This window comes from Eretmochelys imbricata, chromosome 1 (assembly GCF_965152235.1).
Source record: "Eretmochelys imbricata isolate rEreImb1 chromosome 1, rEreImb1.hap1, whole genome shotgun sequence".
Lineage (NCBI taxonomy): Eukaryota > Metazoa > Chordata > Testudines > Cheloniidae > Eretmochelys > Eretmochelys imbricata.
The window spans coordinates 223,157,399-223,178,689 of NC_135572.1; the positions used below are offsets into that span (position 1 = coordinate 223,157,399).

Sequence of the window (21,291 nt, forward strand, 5' to 3'; positions counted from 1 at the left end):
AAGTTGACTTAACTTTGTAGTGTAGACATGCCCTCACAGTTACTTTTTAGCCTGCAGTACACCGACCACCAAACCCATGGAGATAACTTTCATAAAATTAATACAGATATCTCCCAGTTTCTTCATAGCAGTATTTTAGTAGCGGTTTTACCAATGAAGTCTACCAGTGTATACTTCCCTAGTACTACTCATTACTCCCCTCCAAGGAACTTTTTGCCACAACATTGCTTTGGGATCTCATGATCCCTATATCCTTTTTCCAGGAGATCTCATTTGGTTGCATTCTTTCTTCTTAGATATATGACCTAAACTTTTGCTGTATTAAAATGCATTTGGTTTGAATGAGCTCAATTTTCTGAGAAATCCAGACCATCTGGATGACTGCCTTGTCCTCATTTACCACTCTGCTAATCTCTGTGTCATCTGCCAATTTCATCAGCAGTGATTTCATATTTACTTCCAGATCATTGGTAAAAGTATTAAATATCATCAGCCTTGTAGAACCCCACTAGAAACACCTCCATTCAAAGATTATTCCCACTGATTATTCCTTTTTGAAATCTGTCAGTTATGTCTGTCCATGTAGCATGAGTTTTATTGATACTGTCTACATTTCACCAGCCAGCTCTTTCAGAGCTCTTGTTATCTGGTCCTGATGCTTTTAGAACACTTATCCCTAGTAGATGCTGTTTTAACATCCCCCTTAGTTACTAAAAGGCAGGGAAGCAGTTCATCATCCTCATGTAATCCAAATACATCAGTTGGCTTCTTTCCAAATATAGAACAGAAATATTTATTAAACACTTCTGCCTTTTCTGTATCATTTTATTAACAATTTTACCATTTTCACCTAGTAATGGGCTTGTCCCATTATTGGGATTTCTTTTGTTCCTGGTATACTTTAAAACCACTCCTTATTGTCCTTAGTTCTGCCAGCCATGGATTTTTTCCGGATGGCTTTAGCTTTCCTTATCAATTTTCTACACTTCATAACCTCTAATGTATATTGTTTGCCATCCGCCTCACTTTTTTCCATAGATATATCTGCCAGATGGAATTGGCAGCAACAAGGGCTGGGGCTCAATGTCTAGGGATTCCTCTTACCAGTACAAAACAGAACCATCTCAAGCCTCTACCCAGTAATCTGATAAAACTAATTAGCACCCTTGGGCACCTCTAAGAGTCAATACTTACCCATTCAGAAGCATTGAGTCTGTGTATAACACAAGAAAACTTTTGTTAAAAGGGAAATAGAACCCAGCATTACCTTGGGAAACCACCACAACCATGATTCAAAAGCATGTAACCATAAGCAACACGCACCTCACAGTCCCTTCAGGCAGTGTCCTTTGTTTCAATTTCCCATCTTGCAGCATGAAAGTCTGACAAATAAATGTCCCTTTAACATACCACTCCCCTCTCCCTGCACTGCACCCTACTCACAGTTGGCTGTTCTTAGTCAGTGAAGACCCTTAGTTCAGAGGTGCACTCCCCTGGATTCACCTCCCACCCCTGAAAAGGGAGGGGGAGCGTCGAGCAATGTCTCTGCTGCTGCTTCCACTGTACTCTGCCGCCGTTAGCTATGTGCTACTACCTCTGTTGCTGTTACCTCTGCCGCTGTTCCGCAATGCTGCTGTCATCAGTGCTGCTTGCCACTCTCTACCACTTCTGCAATGCCCCACTTTGAGGTTCCACCACTTAGCCCAGCTCTTAGCCCTGGTCTACACTGGGGGTGGGATCGATCTAAGTTACGCAACTTCAGCTGTGTGAATAACGTAGCTGAAGTCGACGTACGTGGTGTCTTCACTGCCGTGAGTCGACTGCTGCCGCTCCCCCGCCGACTCCGCCTGCACCTCTCGTGGCGGTGGAGTACAGGAGTCAACGGGAGAGCGCTTGGGGGTCGATTTATCGCGTCTAGACTAGACGCGATAAATCGATCCCCGCTGGTTCAATCGCCATCCGGTGAGTAGTGTAGACATACCCTTAGTGATTTCCCTGGACAGTGAGGAACCTCTCTACTGTTGCTTCTTGTCTTTCATTACAACACTGTCCTCACACCAGGTTGAAGGCTTAGAGCTGCTCATCAGTGATTTCAGCTCTAGTAATCACCCAACAGAAACAAGAACTTTTAATTGAGTTTACTCAACTTTCCCTTTGAACACTAAAGAGAAGAGAATCAAATAGTATCTAGAACCCTTTAAAGCAGAGCCCCCCCACTAGATAAAAACATCTATCCCTAACCCCTCTAACTTTCACTGGGATGTGACATCCCTACCCCCTGCTTAGCAAGTGGGTTTGAGGTTAGGGTGACCCCTTCAATCAGGGCATGCTAAGCACAGTTCTGCTGCCCTTTATTCATACAGTAAGGATAACAACATTTCATTATCCCTGCATTCAAGGCGTTTTGTATCCCAAAACCAGGAAAAATTGATCACTTTGGCAATGCAGCTCTGTCTGCTGAACACCTAGGTGTGTGTATGCAAATATAGTCCGGTCCTGAAGTCTTCCTCCCCTCCCCCCATTTCTTTTTGCTGAGTTTTCTTTCTGCTGCCATGGTTGAAACTCCTGCATGGGGATGGGGATCATTACTGCGACAGCCCTTTACCCCAGTTTGTTTCCTATCAGTTACACTTCATATTGCCCTTTACAGAATGAGGCTGGGAATTAAATACTTCTTTTTTACCTTATTACTTCTGAAGAAAAGGACAAAGAAGAGAATTGTATAATAACCAATAAACCTCTACTGTGATCTGCCACTGCAATTTCTCCCTTCCACCCCTCCTGAGAAGTGGTGGCATGATGCTTCTCCCTCCCCAGACTTTCCAATTCAGATGAGTTTGGAGTTAAAGTGGATATGTGTTAGAAAAATAACAACAGGGTTTTATTCAGAGGTCAAATTCAAACTAGCACAAAGTGCAGTGAATACCGTATCTCGTTTGAGCCAGTTACAGAGTGAGCCCCACTTCTCGCCCACTCCCTCTCCACCCTGAGCTTCCCAACACAGCTTTTCATCAAGATACTAACAAGGGATGTAACTGGCTCTCAATCTCTACTGCTGAAGAACCTCTTCATTATAAATAATTAAATATTTATTTAAGAAAGAGGAGTCAAAGCAGGAGTTTGACTCTGTAGCTCAGTGGTCAGGGCAATCCCCTGAGATGTGGGAGAGGCCCGGCTCCAAAAATATTTCATTTATATCAAGTGGAACACCTGCAGCAGGGGAGACTGAGACATAACCACCCCAGAATATTCAACGACTCAGTGGTTAGAGCACTCACCTGGGATGTGGGAGAACTGACTTCAAGTCCCTGCTCCAACTCAGGCAGAACAGGGATATAGACTGGGTCTCTCACATTATAGGGGAGTACTCTGTCCACTAAGCTAATAAGGTTATTAGTTGCATTATTGTAGCACATAGGATCCCTAGTTGTGGACCAGGACCCCATTGTGCTAGGCACTGTACAAACAGAACAAAAAGACAATTCCTGCCCCAAAGAGCTTACAATCTTGAGCGTAAAGCAAGAGACTTGTAGGGGAATAAAAGGAAGCAATGAGACAATAATGGTCAGGACGATTGGCATTCTAACCATTGTCAATATATTACAGGCATCGTGCCAAAGGAGAGTTGTGGATGTATTTGACGGTGGATGCTTTATGGATGTTTTCAGGGAGCCCCTCCCAAGTGTGCTGAACAGCGTGGGAGAAAGTAGAAAGATGCTTGTCTGAAAATGTAACCTGTGCCCAATGGAGGCTGGTATGATGGGCCCATCAGAGATGAGCATCAAGAGTTCAATAGCAAATGAGAGATGATAGGTAGGGTGGGAAATGGCCAAGGAAGGATTAGAAGGTGAATATAAGCAGCTTATATTTGATGTGATAGAGAAGGGAGAGCCAGTGGAGGGATTAAAAGCTAGGGATGACATAGGCAAAGTGACAGTAAACACGTACACACATATGCGTATAAACACACCCTCCAAATTTCTGACCTGCTTGCTCCTAGCTGTCTCTGTTCAAGGCCTGCTCTGATAGGTACGCTCTGAGCATGCCTCTGGGATCAGGCCCTGCAGGCGACAAAGGCAGGGTATTGCCTAGGCTGACAGTCCTACCAGGGGTTATGCATGAGCTGGGGAACCAAGCAGCTCAATGGCATCAGGAATTAGGTGATTTTGTGTATGTCCACAGGCAGAAACTTTGGTGCTTAAGGAATTTAGGTAGCTAAAGGGTTAGGCACCAGCTGAGCAGAGGTTTGAGGATCTCAGCAGTGCCTAAATGTTGGTCTTAGGCACCTAAAATGTTTACATCCCTTTGTGTATCTAGCTCTGTGTACCTGAAAGTGTGAGAAGAACAGTGTTCCAGTGAGCTTAATGGTATTACCCCCACTCACATGATGGAGACACCCCCTTTTCTCTGACTCCACCTTTCCAGGGTCACAAGGGTCCTCCAATCCCTTCCTATAGAGCTGCAAGAGGGTCCCTGGAAATGGTGATTCCTCCATTAATGTAAAATGGGAGGTTAATTTCTGAGTGGCTGGGTCTTCATCAGGTATGGGGTCTGTCAGAGGGGGCGCAGGAATAAGGGTAACTGAGTTAACTGTCCCTTTTACCCTGAAGTCTCCAGAGATTCCTCAGATTTTGGATCAACTGAAAAGAAAGAAAAATAATTGATTCAGGAAGACAAAAACAATCAGTAAAATGTCATTCTCTTCCATGATCTGCAGCTACCAGGGCGATGGTAGGCTACTATTAAGAGCTTTCCCTTCTCCCTGCCCTGGTTCTTGTCATGCAGACAGAAAGTAGAAGAGCAGAAGTAGTGCACCTCTGATCTTACCCCTTATAATGTATGGTCATTTTGGAGGGTTTTGGGTCTGGGGGCTTCAGTACCACCTCTTTCATATCCCATGGGAGGAGTAAAGAGTGAGGTTGTGCTCCAGTCAGGGACAGGGATTTCTTTGGCTTTTAGTATTTCTTATACCTTCCCCTCCCATCCCCCTTGCCCTCCCGACTGGTTGCTTGACCTTATCTCGGGAGAGGAGTTGAGGCAGGACTGTCCTTCAAGTGACTGCTTTTATATTACACACCCATTCTGCCCAACAACACTTTAGCACTATCTCTTATCTCTTTTCACCTGATCTGCTTGTGGGCAGATGTAACACCCAGTGTCTTTGTTCTTTGTTCATACATATTAGTAAGAATATAAAAATATCAAAAGTCAAATGAGCAAACAAGACCCAAAATTCTATCTCAGGCAAATATACAGGTCTGAGTACTACATTATCATCACTAACACTCCTAAGAGCTACCCCCTCTCCTACCCAGCAAGAGACACTGTAAGAAGAGAAGCTGGAGAACTAGCTATGGAATCATCTCCCAGTTACTCCATTTCCAGCTTCTCCCTCAAGGAGGCAAAATGGAAAGGAAGTAGGCGCACGAAGTATGAGGGGAGCTCCCAAATACTCCGGTCCAGGCTTCTCCCAGCAAGGCTGCTGTAGGGAAGGAGGCAGGACAGCTGGTTGTGACGGAGCTTCCAGCTATGCTACTCCCTACAGGAAGCACTGTAATTAGAGTGGCAGGAGTGCTGGCTGTAGCAGGTGCTCCAAGCTACTCCAGTCTCTGCGTCTCACAGCCAGCGGCACCATAGGGAGCAGGAGATGAGCTCTGACTGTGGAACCTCAGTCTAGGGAGAGGGCTGAAGTGCTTTACACTCTTACCTGCTTTTCTTCTCCTGAGCATGAGGCCAACGAGAGCAGCAAGGAAGATGAAAGTAGCAATGAAGGTTCCCACAAGCCCATTAGATGTTTTTTGCTCTGTTGGAGAAAGAGGGGGAGTCAGTGATGTGAAGCTCATCTGAGTCTGTTTCAGAGAGCTAAAATTCTTCACACAGATCACACAAAGGGCAGGGCTGGGATCCTATTGGAGGAGAGATGTGCAAGGTTTCTGGGGAAAGATTAGGATCTCATTAGAACAGTGCCACAGGGAGCAGGGACTAAGCTGAGTTCCTATTGGGGAAGGAAGGGGGTGGGGGCAAAGAAGGTCCTGGTTCCCTTGGAGACAACAGTGTATAGGGGTCCTTGGGGCATGGTTGGGTTCCCAATAAGGAGTCCGTGTGCTGCCTTTTTGCTCCCTTGAAACCACTGCCCCCTTAACAGTGTAAGGTGCTGCACGATGCAGAGAACATGCTTTACAAAGAGCTGTAGAGGCTGTAATGAGAGCTGAGGAAGTGCGATTGCCAGGAGAAGCCAGGAGAGGAAAGAACGGATGGGGAATGAGGGCAGGCAGTGGAAATGGGAGGGTGCTCCAAATGGGATGGGGCTTCAGTACCCCAGAATTGAGAGGTGAGGGAAAAGCTGGAGCTAGGAGATCAGAGGGTTGAAGCAAAAGCTGAGAGGCAGGGGCAATAAGGAGAACTCGCTCTCCTTTCCCCCTGTTTACCTGGTGTCCTGAGCTGGGCACTAGCTGTAATTGGCTCTTCAAGGGCCAGATGCGAGACATGGCAGCTGTAGGTGACAGGTCCCAGCTCTATGGCTGTGTTGATACTCAGGTATGAATTGATGCCATAGGTGCCATCCTGGGCTTGCCTATGGCTGGAGAAGTATGTGCTTGAGCCTGAGATAGGGATCTTGTCCTTGTCGTCAGGGGCCTCCCGTGTCCACTTCACCGACACATCCAGGGGGTAATAGCCAGAGATCTCACAGGTCAGGGTAGTGACTCCATCCCCCTCACGTGACACCAACTCTGGGAACAAACGGACTCTCGGGGGCTCTGGAGGGGGGCAAACAGGAAATTAAATCCAGCTGGTGATAAACTGTGTTTGAGGGAATGGAGTAGTACAGAGGAGTCCCTCATCCCCACTGGGTGGGGCTGGGGAAGCAAGGAGGGGAGCAGAGAGATACCGGGAATGGTCAGGTTCCAGTGAATGGGGCCTGTCTCCCCTATTGCCTCCTGACTAGGTATTCTTAAAGCATCATTGCCTCACCGACCAACTGCAGCTGGATGATGTTCTGGGCCTGGTGCTGGGGGGTGGACACTAAACAGATGTATGTCCCTTCATCCCCCACACCCACTCCTTGCAGGCTAAGCGATGCATCTCCAGTCTCCAGCAGCTGCACCACATCCACGTGGGCCGTTGACTGTTCTGCTTGTGCCACGTCCCCCGCCTGGTAGTGGAAAACTCTACGGCCGCTGCCTCGGTGCTGCAGCCTCCACTCCAGCGAGGCCAGCGGAGAGCTGGAAGCCAAGGCAAAGCTGCAGTCCAGGGTGACGGAGGTGCCAAGTCGGGTACGCAAAGTAGGGGTGCGAGATGACAACTGGAATTCAACTAGGAACAAAGAGAAGGAGAAAGACAAATAGACTGAGAGAGTGTTAAATATATGTGGTTATGGAAGACTCCCCCTGGCAGGACATCAGGGACTGGGTCACAGCTCCACCCACCTGGAGGAAGCATGCTGTGGACTGACTGGCCATGCTGGGTTGAAGGGTTGGACATGTGTCTCCCCACAAGAAGATCCCATCCTGCAGGCTGCAGAGCTATTAGCAGGATACGGGGAGTAAGTGCATATTGCTCTCCTTGCTACACCGAACTCTTGGAGAGCAGACATAGCACTTGCCAAGGGTCACAGTGGTGTGGCAAATAATGAACATAAGAACATAAGAATGGCCATACTGGGTCAGACCAAAGGTCCATCTAACCCAGTATCCTGTCTTCTGACAGTGGCCAATGCCGGATGCTCCAGAGGCAATGAACAGAACAGGTAATCATCAAGTGATCCATCTCCTGTCGCCCATTCCCAGCTTCTGGCAAACAGAGGCTAGAGACAACATCCCTGCCCATCCTGGCTAATAGCCATTGATGAACCTATCCTCCATGAACTTATCTAGTCCTTTTTCAAACCCTGTTATAGTCTTATAGTGACAGTGGTGGGGAGAACAGTAGGGCCAGAACTGGGGAGTCAAGGGGCACAGAAGTGCAAGGGCAGAGTGATCAAGGGGTCACACTGGTGGCCCAGCAGTTACATCCCGCAGATAGCAGGAGGGTCCTGTACATTTGAGCTTCCCTCAAGAAGGGAAGGATTATCTATCCTGCTGACTCACAGCATGTGCAGTCCTTTTCTCTAGTTCCCTTAAGTCCCAGACTACAGAGTGGGGTGGTATTCCTGGGGTCTCTAGTTCCCCTAGCACTCCTTAATGTGGAGGCTTCAGCCCTGGAGTGTCTGGCTCCCCTAGTGCTCCCTGGTGCAGTAGGTGCATTCCAGCACTAAAGTCTTTTCCCCTCATTCGCCACTTTCTTTACCTGTGGTCAGCACTGTGCCCTCCTTGCTTATAGGAACCTTCAGTCTTGGGTGCAGTACGGCCATTCTCTCATCTTCTTCCCTGACACTGCTGACCTTCAGCACCAGGGCTATGCTGATCCCACTGGATAACTTCAGGGTCCCCATGAACCAGGAGGCCTGGCTGGGCCCCTCATCTGTCAGGTGTAAGCTGTATGGAGAGATCTCACAGGTCACTTTCTCCCCAGCACAGTCTGCATGCAGCAGGGATTCCGCATATGGGATGGGTACCAAAGTTTCTGTAATGAGAAAGAGAAGACATGTAGTTTGATGAATGGAACAGGAAAAACAGGATCAAGTTTAAGTAGGGACCTAATCTGGTGAGGCACCAACGGCTGTGTCTACACCTAGTGTAAAATGGGGTCAGGCTGCTGCTATGCAAACACAAGAGCATTAGCATGTAACATTGGTCTCCCAGCTTGTTTAAAGAAGTTCTTGTGGCGAATGAGGAAGTCATATGTATTATTTTTATGAATATCATATATTCCTCAGTTTACCTGTTTGCTTTAACTTTGCAGCCAGACTGGATAAGCTCAAAGGCTGTTGGGGAAAAACAACAGGGAACAAAACAATAACAGACAGGCGATACCTTAAGGGAACAATAGGGAGAGCTATAAATTGGGAAATACCTACCTGCCTACATACCAACCATGCTAGCAAGGTTTATTCTTCCCAAGCCTAAACCTAGGAGCAAAGGGGATGCTGAAACATTAAAGGTCCCAGCCTAAAAAAGGAAGAGGTATTGAGGGTGCAGCAACAGCTAGAGATGAGTGTCTGTCAAAGAGAAAATCTACCTGCCAAATCCATTATTGTTACTGAAGCACATGCCAATCTTTCTTGTTGCCCTGCACTCTCTTCAGCTATACTCCCCATGACAAAATATGGGAGCACTTTAAATAATTTGTTAATACTGTATATTGGCCTGGCTCTGGTGAGGTGGTTTTTGTGAGAATGTCTTTGATTAAGGGCTTCCCAACAGGTAACCATCTGGGATGGTCCAGGCAGAAAGGAGAAGATGGCTCAAGATGATCCTGTAACAGCTTTGCCAACTTTTTCTTATAGCCCCCGCTGAAATCAAACAATTGCATGAGAATTTCAGCTTTGATTAAAAAAGTAAGTTTCTAACTGTCATGATTGAGGAGAAAAACTTTGTTTCAACTGCTAAGTAAATATTCTTTGAGCAGGGGGTTGGACTAGATGGCCTCCTGAGGTCCCTTCCAACCCTTATATTCTATGATTCTATGATTTTGTTTTAAAATATTTGATTATTTTGTTGGTCATTATCACTGGTCACAGGTTCCCATGGGAAGGAAACACAGGTGCCCCAAACCTAGCTGGACCTGCACGGTGATAAGCAGTTGTCATACATGGGGCAGTGGTCCCAGACCTGATCCAAGTATGGAAGAGTCACAAGGGCAAGAGGCCCAAGACCTGATTTAGGTTCTCTGAGAGAGACTAGAAAGAGGACTGAAGTGCAGCTAGTCCTGTAGCTGTGATACTCCCTTTCTTGCACCCTCTCCTCTCCTTGTATCCCTCCCTTATATCCCTGGCAAGTTGCAGATCCAGGGTGAAGTGTACATTCTTCCACGAAGGAACTCTATCCTCAGTTGAAGGCAGCAGGTTCTGCTGCTTGGTGTCTAGGTGGGACATGAGGGCAAGGAAATGTATAGTACAGAGCATGAGCATACCGAGATGTTTCACAGATAGTCCAAATGTATAACATGCAGCCAGTTTGAAAGGTGCACAGTGAGGAAGGTGCTTGCAGAGTCCGGGGAACAGGGTACCTGTAATTCTGCTGCTGGGTTTGATGCATATTCATTACGATGATATGATTACATTTTTAAATTACATCATTACCCATGATTTTTCTCTGCATGTATCATCAACTGGTTTGAACTCAGGACTTTCAGATCAACAACACAGACTTCTACCACTTGATCTCACTGGGTATGTTTATGCTGCAAGTAGACACCCCCAGCTGGCCTGTGCCAGCTGACTCAGGCTCATGGGGATCAGGTTGCAGGGCTATTTAACTGCAGTGTAGACATCCGGGCTTGGGCTGGAGCCCAGGCTCCAGGACCCTGCAAGGTGGGAGGGTCACAGAGTCTGGGCTCCAGCCCAAGCCCAGAAGCCTACACAGCAATTAAACAGCCCTGCTGCTTGAGTCCCTGAGGCCCAGTCAGCTGGCACAGGCCAGCCATGGGTTTTTAACTGCAGTGTAGACAAACCCAAGGAAGCAGTAAGTGGAAGCAGAAGTATCCAGTCGAGCCTACGGACCAGGCACGAGAGGGTAGCGTGACATACTTTGCTAGCAGGTTACATAGCTGCTTGCTTGACAGCACAGAACTGTGGGTATCAGGATTCTCAGGCTCTCTCCTCCTACATTCTCTCTAGCCAAACAGCACTTCTGCACTCTCATTGCAGACCATCCTCAAATCCCCACCACTTCTTTGCCACTCTCATGTCCATCCTTAAACTCTCCCCTCTCCTGCCATTTCCACTTTTCCATTCAAAATCTTGCTGATTTTTTCAGCAAGATTAGAAAAGGCCACCCTTTCCTTTTGCTATCTTCTCCTCCTTTTTCACTATCACTGAAGCCGGGATCTCTCACCTGTAGCTTTCCTCCACTAACCATTTCAGCAGCCCCACATCCCATCCAAGTGTGTCATAGAATCATGGAAGATTAGGGTTGGAAGAGACCTCTAGAGGTCATCTAGTCCAACCTCCTGCTCAAAGCAGAACCAACCCCCACTAAATCATCTCAGCCAAGCTGGGCGTTAAAAACCTCTAAGGATGGAGATTCCACCACCTCCCTAGGTAACCCATTCCAGTGCTTCACCACCCTCCTAGTGAAATAGTGTTTCCTGATATCCAACCTAAACCTCCCCCACTGCAACTTGAGACCATTGCTTCTTGTTCTGTCATCTGCCACCACTGAGAACAACCTAGCTCCATCCTTTTTGGAACCCTCCTTCAGGTATTTGAAGGCTGCTATCAAATCTCCCCTCACTCTTCTCTTCTGCAGACTAAATAACCCCAGTTCCCTGAGCCTCTCCTCATAAGTTATGTGTCCCCCTTCATCACGTTGTTGGGGACACTGGGGCATGGCCACTAGGTAACTCGAGGGGATGGAAGACCACGAGTGTCGATGAAGCCCCCTCGCACTAGGCCCAAGTGTCCTTGGCCCCCCCCTCCCGCCTGGAGGCACACACAGCAGTTATGCTGAGAATCTGCAACAATATGTTGCAGAGTCAGAATGCCTGAAACTAAACAAGGCCAAACAGGGCAGATATGGAAGAAAAATGCTGAATAAAGCAGCTTAATGTATAGTTTAACAAATGATACAGAGAACCAGGGAACTAGCTGGGAACTGGATTGGCTGGCTATATGAATACTTAGGGCAGCTTGCTATTGGATAAATATGCTGGGAAAAAAGGATGTATAAAAGCCTGTGTAACTTCCTGCTCTGTATACAGGATTTGAGATTCTGTTTTTCCTGTACCTTTTTGCAGCTGCAAATAAACTTTTCTGCTTCTCCACCCCGTTGTGATTATTGGGTGTAGCACACCGGGTGGCGAACCAACCCGAGCTGTTGTTTAGCCTCTCGGCACTGGGTGCCGGCAACAATGTTCTCCTTTGCCCCACTCTCCCCCTTCCTATCCTCCCTCATTCCCACCTTCTTCCTTACCTTCATCCCACACCTTCCCTCTTGCTCTTACTTATCCCTGCTCTCTACCTCTCTACCATCAACTCCACCATGCAACTTTGCACTCTCTCTCTCTCTCTCTCTCTGAGTGTGCCTCTGTCTTTATCTATGTGGTTATGTGATTATGGCAGTGGTGGACTAGAGGTCAGGAGCCCACGGTTGCACACTGCAAAATTGCCACGCAGTAGCAGCTCCTGGGGTCCAGGAGTGTAAGTACACCTACAGAAATCACGCCTGGATATGCACTGACTTGCATGGGCAGGACCACCTGGGGCAGAGTGTGCAAAAACATCCATCCCAAGATACCCCACACCTGGCCCCCATTTTTTAAGTTCTCCCGCGATCCTGTATTACCCTTGCAAAGTCCCAGCGCCGGCTACTCCGCCTAGCAATAGGTCTCACCCACCAATAAAAAATTCAGGCAGGGAGGGCAGCAGCCAATCGAAATATGATTTTGCCCTGGCCAATCATTAGGCTCCAAGCTCAGCCTCCTCTGCCAATTACAGTGCCAGAGAAAGAGTGGTTTTTTCTACCCAGCAACATGGAACATGTGGCAATCACAAAACCACACCAATGGAAATATCAGGTGGGCAGAGCCAGCCCTCACTGCTATCCTGCCTAGCAATGTCTCACAAAGGGCCTAAGGCGGTAACATCAGGACAGATTTAGCCAATCAGGAAAGGAAGCAAGGTGATTGACAGACCAATATTAACCCCTTGAGGAAGCCAGTGCTGCAGGCTGCTGGTTTGCTGTCCTTGCCTAAGTAATGGAATTTGGGTGAAGACAGCTCCCCCACTGCATTGAGAGGGGGAGACTAGGAGTATTCAGCAGATCTTGGCTGGATCTAGGATGCCCTCACTGATCAGGAGGGCAATTCTTGCAGGTGCTGAGGCTGCTGAATACCTTGCATTCGTTTTCCTGGACCACAGTGTCCTGTATCCACTGTCCTCCAGAGTATCTCCTGGGATGCCCAGCTGAAGTCATCAACAGCTGGTATCAGAGCCACTGTAACTGTCTTGTCCAGGGACAAAGAAGATTCTTCTGGTGGTGAAGGCAGCTGGAGCATTTCCCTCACTGCTTCTATCACATCTTCAGAGACTCCCTCCAGTTCTGACGGGGGTGCTCTGGCCAGCAACACCAGAGGCAACTGAAATCTTCTCCTCTTTGCTGAGACACGGGAGGGGACCCTGCTCCAAGATCTATGGGAGGGCAGGCCAATGAGGCCATGGTGGCAGGTTGTACTGATACTGGCATAACTGGGTATGCCCCATCCAATGCTAGTTCTGCACCAGGACTCAGTACTGCATGCTTCAGAGTAACCTTGGCGGAATCAACCTTACTCCTCAGGTGAGGGTCCCTGCTCAGTGTGGTAGAGAAGGAGTATACTGGTGACAGGGATGAAAAGTAGCTCTCAGGAAATGGCAATGCTGATAGTTGTGACAATGACTCCAATGCTAGGGCCGATGGTGCCAACATCAATGTTGATGCCTCTACGAGCATTGGGTCTGGTGCCAGTCAAGGGCATATTTTGAAACTCAGAGGGGCTCCAGTTTTGAAGTTATGAAGTGTAGAAAATTGATAAAGAAAGTTACAGACATCAAGAAAAATGCATGGCTGGCAGGGGCAAGGACAATAAGGAGTTTTGTAAGTATATGAAGAACAAAAGAAATCCTAGCAATGGTGTAGGCCCATTACTAGATGGAGATGGTAACATTGTTAATAATGATGCTGAAAAGGCAGAAGTGTTCAATAAATATTTCTGTTCTGTATTTTAAAAGAAGCAGGATGACATACTCATATCACATGAGGATGACAAAGTATTTTCAAGAACTTAGTAACTAGGAAGTATGTTAACCAATATCTATAAAGCACACAATAATTTAAATCACCAGGTCCCCAGCACCCAAGAGTCATAAAAAAGTGTTGGCTCAGGATATCTCTGGCCCACTGATGTTCATTTTTAATAAAGCTTGGAATATTGGGGTGCGATGGGGTACTCATCTCCTGAATGCCTCCTATTGGCTGGGTGTGGTACTGCAATCCTCTTTTCCCCCACTCGTGGTACCCTCTATAGGTTGTCAGCCACACTAGGCAGGTCTTCAGTGGCTCAGCCCTCTGGCCAACTCACTGTCCTCAACAGATGAACCCCTTCCGGGGTAGCAAATGTCCAACAAACTATCTGCCCACATGAGGGTCTTCAGACCCACCTCTGGGACCTTTAAATCCAGTCTCTTCACTCAGGCTTCTAAAGGAAACTTGTCCCCTTCTTGGGGCTTAGGCCACTTTGCTAGTGGCCTGTGGGGGAACACAGGCCCACCCACTACTCCAGGTCCCAACCCAGGAATCCTATAAACCGCAGCCACATACTGCTGCCTCCGGTGTGCTGCTGCTGTTCCCTGGGCCTTTTCCCACATAGCCCCCTTCTCTTCACCCTTCCCTTAGGGCTGAAGTTCTCAGATCTTCTTCCTCCTCACAGAACACAAATAGCACCAGAACCCTCCCTCTAGTTCTCCCTCAGGCTCCTGTGACCAGCAAGGCGCACCTGCCTTGCTCCTCTGGGCCCAACTAGGAACTGACCTGCTCAGGCCCAGCAGCAGCTTTTATTTGATCCTGCAGGGCTCTGATTGGCTGCTTCTGTGCAACCCCTCGAAGCAGGCCTAAGACCACAAGGCCTCCAGCAAGGGGCCTTGAAAGGCCAGGTACATCCTGTCACATGGGAAATTCCAGAAGACTGGAAGAGTGCTAATGTTGTGCCACGTTTCCAAAACAGCAAGCAGGATAACACAGGCAACTATAGGGCAGTTAGCTTGATATTAGTCCCCGGCAAAATAACAGAATAGCTGATACAATTAATTCAATTAATAAAAAAATTAAAGGACAGAAATATAATTAATGCCTCTCCAGAGGCTTTTATTTTAAATAGATTTTGTCAAACAAACCTGAATTCATTCTTTGATGTGATTGCAAGTTCGGTTGACAAAAGCAGACGTAAGACATTTAGACTTTTGTAAGGTGTTTGGCTCAGTACTGCATGCCAATGTGATTCTAAAAATGAGCATGAACACAATACCAATACAGCACATGTTACATGGATTAAGAACGTTTTTGTCGATGATATGGAATTAAATACGAAATCACTGCTGATAAAATTTTCAGATGACACAAAGACTGGGCAGAGTGCTAAATAGCAATGAGGATAGGACAATCATACAGAAGGAACTGGACCAGTTGGTAACCTGGTGTGACATTATCTGATTAAAATATGACCATGTAGATTAGGGGTGGGCAAACTACGGCCCGTGGGCCGGATTCGGCCCTTGGGATTGCCACCCCCGTGGGCCCTGCACTGCTTCTGGGAGCAGTGCGGGGACAGGGCAGGCAGGCAGGGAGCCTGCCCTGGCCCCACTGTATGCTGCTGCCACCCCGGAGCCGCTCCAGGTAAACAGCGCCAGGCCGGAGCCTGCACCCTAAAACCCTCCTGCACCCCACACCCCAACTCCCTGCCCTGAGCCACCTGCTGGACCCTACCTGCACCCCTGCCACACCCCGCCTGCACCCCAACCCCCTGCCCTGAGCCCCCTCATATACTCCGCACCCCTCCTGCACCCCAACCCCTTCCCTGAGCCCCCTCATACACTCCGCACCCCTCCTCTGCCCCAATCCCCTGCCCTGAGCTGCTTCCTACACACCGCACCCGCTCCCACACTCCGCACTCCCTCCCGCACCCTAACCCCCTGCCCCAGCCCTACATTCATGGCCCTGCATGCAATTTTCCCACCCAGATGCGGCCCTTGGGCCAAAAAGTTTGTCCACCTCTGATATAGATCATTGTTGCTATCACTGTTATATAACTGCAACAAATACTGTACGAAGGTTGTCAATTAAGGTGTCTCTAGAAAGGCTATGATTTGCTGAATATGATTATGCTATTTGTATGCATGTAACACTTTGTATTTGAAGTTATGAGCATTGGTTCTATACCTGGAATTCAAATGTTTGTGCCTGGAGTAGTGCCCACAAGGTAGCTAGCCAGCACATCTTGGAGGAACTATTGAAATTGAGTGGCCCATCAAAAGAACATTTAACTTACAATGGAAGACGCCCACCTACCCTGAATGGACTTTCCTGTGAACATGCTGTTTGAGGTATAGGTAATGGCTTCTACTGTGTCTAATCATGCATGGACATGTGACTTGCCCATGTGACTCCAAACATTATCTTGTCACTTGTGATTTTCCACTAGCTGTGCTGAGTTCTTTGTTTGAAACAATGGGTTTCCCTCCACATGGCAGAAGCTATAAAAGGCCCTGGAAACACCTCCATGTTGCCTCTTTCCTGCTCAAACCTCTGGACTATGTATGGACTTATACTAATGGGAGCATTCTAGCCAAGGGATCGAGGACCTTCCATTGATTTGGAGGCATCCAGAGACTTGACTTAAGCCAGCAGTTTACTCCATCACCGCTACAAGCCTGAACGAAGAACTCTGCAATTATTTTATGTACTTGATTCCTTTAACCAATTTTAACTTTCACCTTTCTTTCTTTTCATTTATAAATAAACCTTTATATTGTGCATACTAAAGGATTGGCAACAGCGTGATTTTTGGGTAAGATCTGAGTAATATATTATTGACCTGGGTGTGTAGCTGGTCCTTTGGGCAGAAGAAGCTTTTGTTTGATTAAATTGGTTTTAAAGAACCACTCATCTCTAAGTCTAGTGTTTACAGTGGTGATACAAGGACTGAAATGCCTAAGGAAACTGCTTTTATGACTTCTTGTTACCCAGTGTGGTGAAACAGAAGTTTACTTTTGTTGCTGGTTTGGTATATCTCATGGGAGAATAACCACTAGTCTGGGGTATGTCCGCCCTATTTCTCAGCAGTTTGTCCTGAATTTGGTATTCTCAGTCGTGACCCACAAAGGCACTGTTACACCTGGGTGCATGCAAACAATTTGCATTTGAATACAGCCAAATGCAAAACTGTACATCTAGGAACAGGAGATGCAGGCCCTCGTTATAAAATTGAGGCTGTATCCTGAAACTAGTGACCAGCCAACAGATTTAGGGGCTATAGTTGACAAACATTCAATATGAGTTCCCAGTGTGATGCTGTGGCAAAAAGGGTTAATGTGATCCTTGAACATATAAACAGGAGTGTAGTGTGTATGCCCCTGGTGAAACTGATAATGGAATACTTGTACAAACGTGATGTCCACATTTTAAACAAAACATTGAAAATTTTACAGAGGGTTCAGAGACCAGCCACAAAAATTATTTGAGGGCTGGAAAAAATGTTTACAATGAGAGGCTTAAAGAGCTCCACCTGCTTAGTTTATCAAAAAGACTGAGAGATTACTTGATTCCTGTGTATAAGGGCCTCCACAGGGAGAAAATATCAGGTGTGAAAGAGCTCTTTAATCTTGTGAGAAAGGCCAAACAAAGAACTAATGGCTGGAAGTTGAAGTCAACCAAATTCGAATAACAAATAAGACAGATTTTCTAACAGAGAGGGTAATTAACCCTTGGAACAATTGCCATCTCTTTAAGTCTTCAGATCAAGATTGGATGCCTTTCTGGACAAACACCAATGACTGGGCTCAATACAGGGATAAAGGGGAGAAATTTTATGGCCTGCACTATATAGGATGTTAAACTAGATCAGCTGTTCTCAAACTGTGGACCAGGACCCCAAAGTGGGTCACAACCCCATTTTAATGGGGTCGCCAGAGCTGGCTTCGACTTGCTGGGGCTTGGGGCTGAAGCCTGAGCCCCACTGCCCGGGGCCGAAGCTGAAGCCCGAGGGATTCAGCCCTGGGCGGCGGGGCTCAGGTTACAGATCCTCTGGCTGGGACTGAAGCCCTTGTGTTGGGTTGCCCTCAAAGTTATATAAGTATGATAGAATTATAATTATGTAGTAGTACAAATAAAGATAGACAAAAGAGTATATAGGTATTGTAAAAAGGTATGAACATCAGTTCCATGCTGTTGAATTTCACGCTGTAACAAATGCAAGGCCAAAGTCTAATTATTTCAGGCCGGTACAGGAAAAAGAGTCTGTGCTGGAAAGTGACAAGAACTTTGAGGAAACAATGCTGTTCTTTAAAACAACACCCTGATGCTCTTCCCCCACGGGGGCCCCTTGTCATGCCTATGTAAATCTTGGTATCCAAAGAGGGAAAAATAGATAGTGGGATAAAACTTGTTAAATGAATCAAGAGTCATAGATTGTGTTGTTAAGTAAAAGAATGAATGATGAGTGCATGGAATTGAGAGCCTGAAGCAGGGAAATAATTGGTTAGTAAATGGTGCCAGCCTAATCCTAAGAATTTCAACCCTGATATCGATGGGCCGAAGAATATGCAAAGTGGAGATAACCGGATGACCCCCGGAGGGCAAACCGGAATCCACCCAAAACGCATCAAGGAAGAACAAGAAGATAACACCTAGCCATCATGGAGCCGTCATGGATGTACCACCTGCTGACTGAGCTGATTGATGGTCATCTCAATTGTAAATTCAGCATGATGAAGCAACTTCCATAGACTTGTACTGGACCAGAGACCTATAAAAATTGGGTCCAGGGACTGTGTTCTTTGAGTCTGGTTCTACGACCACCCTCCAGGAGCATCGGATGCGCATCTGACAACGACTCGGTTCCACTCTCGTGTCCAGGCCACCTGGCCAGTGACTTGGCACGAGTAACATCTAGGCTGGTAACTATAACAACCTTTATGTAGAACCTGTGTGTGAATGTCTGTTTGTGTGAATGGATCAATATAGAAATTGCATATAGGAATATTTTGTTGTATTTACAATAAACATGGCAATTTGCCTTGTCCCTCTTACAAGATCCTGTTGGTATCATTTTTATTCGTGTAACACTTGGGCTTAGGCTTTGACCCCTACCCTTTGCAGGGAATTGTGGCTCAGGCTTTGGCTCCCCACTTGGGACAGTGGGAATCATACAGACTCAGGCTTCGGTCCCCCCTCCTGGGGTCATGTAGTAATTTATGTTGTCAGAAAGGGGTTGCGGTGCATTGAAGTTTGAGAACCCCTGAACTAGATTATCTAATGGTCCCTTCTCGCCTTAAATAGATGAATATATTAATTAAAATCTATGAATATTCTGGTCTACGGCCTTGTCTATCTTGAGACTTTAGCTACTGATATAACTGGGATTTTAGCCACAGTGCAAACTCCCTTCTGTATGATACAATTTATACAGGTGAAGCCTGATTATCACCAGGGCAGTTTATTCAGGTTTCAATCTCCATCAGTGACAATAATGGCTTTGCCTTTTTTCACTAGGAGTACTAATGCAATTATCTCAGAAGGGCATTGTGATGGTAATTCATTAATAAGTATGCGGTGCTCAGATATTGTGGTGGTGGGGTGATGTGGGTAAGTAGTGTTCTTGTAGCCATGCTGGTCCCAGGATTTTAGAGAGACAAAGTGGCTGAAGTAATATCTTTTATTGTAGCAACTTCTGTTAGTGAAAGAGACAAGCTTTCAAGCTACACAGAGCTCTTCTTCAGATCTCAAGGAGGGCTGAAGAAGAGCTCTGTGTAGGTCAAAAGCTTGTCTCGCTCACCAACAGAAGTTGCTCCAATAACAGATTTTACCTCACTCACCTTGTCCCTCTAATGTAAGTAAGTTGATAGATAGTGACTCTGTCTCTATTTACACAGTGCCATTCATCCTGCTATCCCTTTGTCCATCACATGTCCTGTGAGCCCCTGGGGCAGGGCTCTGTGTTTTGAGTCTGTGCAGATTTCAGTTCACTCATGGCTTACTGTGGCTGGCATGGCAATTCTCCTATCCCCAGCTCCTCACTCACCTGAGACTTCAAAGATGATGGGAGAAGCGGAGTCAGTATTTGTGCCTGGCGCCTCATAATTGGTGACACTGTCCAAGCTTCCATCATCGGCAACGCTGACACCTCTCAGCACTAGGGTGGCAGGGTCTGAGGAGAATGATCCGGCAAAGGCACCCGGAAATCCACCCACAGCTTCCTCTATATAATGACAGTCCAAGACCACATCCACAGAGCGTAATTGGGACCCCGGGGCCAGCTCCACTGGCAGCTCTGCTGAGAAGGAGAACCAGCTGAGAGGTGGGGTGCACATACATACATACACATACCTGCTGCCCCATCGGGACAAGACATTTGGCACTGACATCTTGCCCTTTGCTGGGGCAGCCCTATAGAAACAGGGATGATCCAGGTGAGCCCTGGGGCACGCTACCACCACATAATTCCCCTCCTTTCCTGAAACACCTCCCCTGAAGTACCTCTTCCCAGTTTGGTATTACGTCCCCGTTCCCCACTGCTATCATCCTTTTCGAAGACCCCAGGCACTCCCCCATGATTATCAGCTTATACTATCACACCTCCCTCTGGTCCATCCATCTTGGGGGGGGCACGGGGGCTCATTTGTCTAATCCCTTCTGGGACACAAGCTGCTAATCAAACTGTTCCCCCTCTTGCTCCCTGAGCCTATAATGCAGGGGTGGCCAAACTGTGGCTCATGAGCCATATGTGGCCCTTTTACCGTTAAAGTGCGGCTCATGGAGCCCCCTCTCCCTTCCCCCATTCTCCACTTAACAGACTGGGGGGTGAGGAGGAGCTCAGGCCCTCTGCCTTGCAGCAGGGTGGTGAAGTAGGGGCTTCTGCCCAAAGGGGAGGTGGGTCTCAGGGCTTCAGCGGAAGCAGGGAGGAAGGTCCAAGGGGAGCCCTGGCAGGTGCGCCCTGGCTCTGGAACTTCTGAAGATTGTGCTATGCGGCTGGGAGAGTTTGGCCACCCCTGCTATAATGGGCCTTCTGAAGAGGCATCCCTGTAGACCAGCCAGAATCCCTGACACCTCCTAAACTCACCAGCCTTCAGAGCCAGCACTCCACAGATGAGGATGAGCCCTAGATTCATTCTGTGCCCCAAACAAGGGGTTCCAGACACCCTAAAACATCAGGCATCTGTGCTAGAATCAAACTCTGAATGAGTCTTCAGACTGCCAGTGCCTTTGGTTTCACTTTCACTCTGAAAACCAAAAACAGACTGGAGAATATTAACTCCTTCCTTACCTAAGAGAGGAGCCGGATAGCCTGAAACACTTGGGAACTAGATAATGGGAGATTGCAGGTTAGGATTGAGGGGCATCAGCAAAGCTGGGTGTGGGAGGCTGTTTTACTCTCTGAATTGTTTTTTTAGATAAAACTCTCCTGTGTCAGTCTCTTTCAAAACCCATTTTGTGCCACATTTCC

General features: G+C 47.3%; 1 protein-coding gene across 3 annotated transcripts; it reads right to left on the reverse strand.

Annotated features, from left to right (window-relative positions):
* Positions 1-3,848: 3,848 nt before the first annotated feature.
* On the reverse strand, positions 3,849-21,291 carry LOC144268985 (tapasin-related protein-like). 3 transcript variants are annotated; one of them, XM_077824406.1, is made up of 7 exons: positions 20,908-21,289; positions 19,870-20,121; positions 8,287-8,562; positions 6,973-7,314; positions 6,429-6,758; positions 5,708-5,803; positions 3,849-4,640 (listed from the first exon to the last, which is right to left on the reverse strand). In XM_077824406.1, the coding sequence occupies exons 1-7, from the start codon at positions 20,954-20,956 to the stop codon at positions 4,600-4,602; spliced, it is 1,386 nt and encodes a 461-aa protein (XP_077680532.1). In that variant the 5' UTR covers positions 20,957-21,289; the 3' UTR covers positions 3,849-4,599. The 3 variants fall into 3 exon arrangements, with proteins under 3 accessions (XP_077680532.1, XP_077680514.1, XP_077680523.1); XM_077824388.1 differs by lacking the exon at positions 3,849-4,640 and having other exon boundaries at positions 5,095-5,803; positions 20,908-21,291; XM_077824397.1 differs by lacking the exon at positions 3,849-4,640 and having other exon boundaries at positions 5,095-5,803; positions 19,870-20,118; positions 20,908-21,290.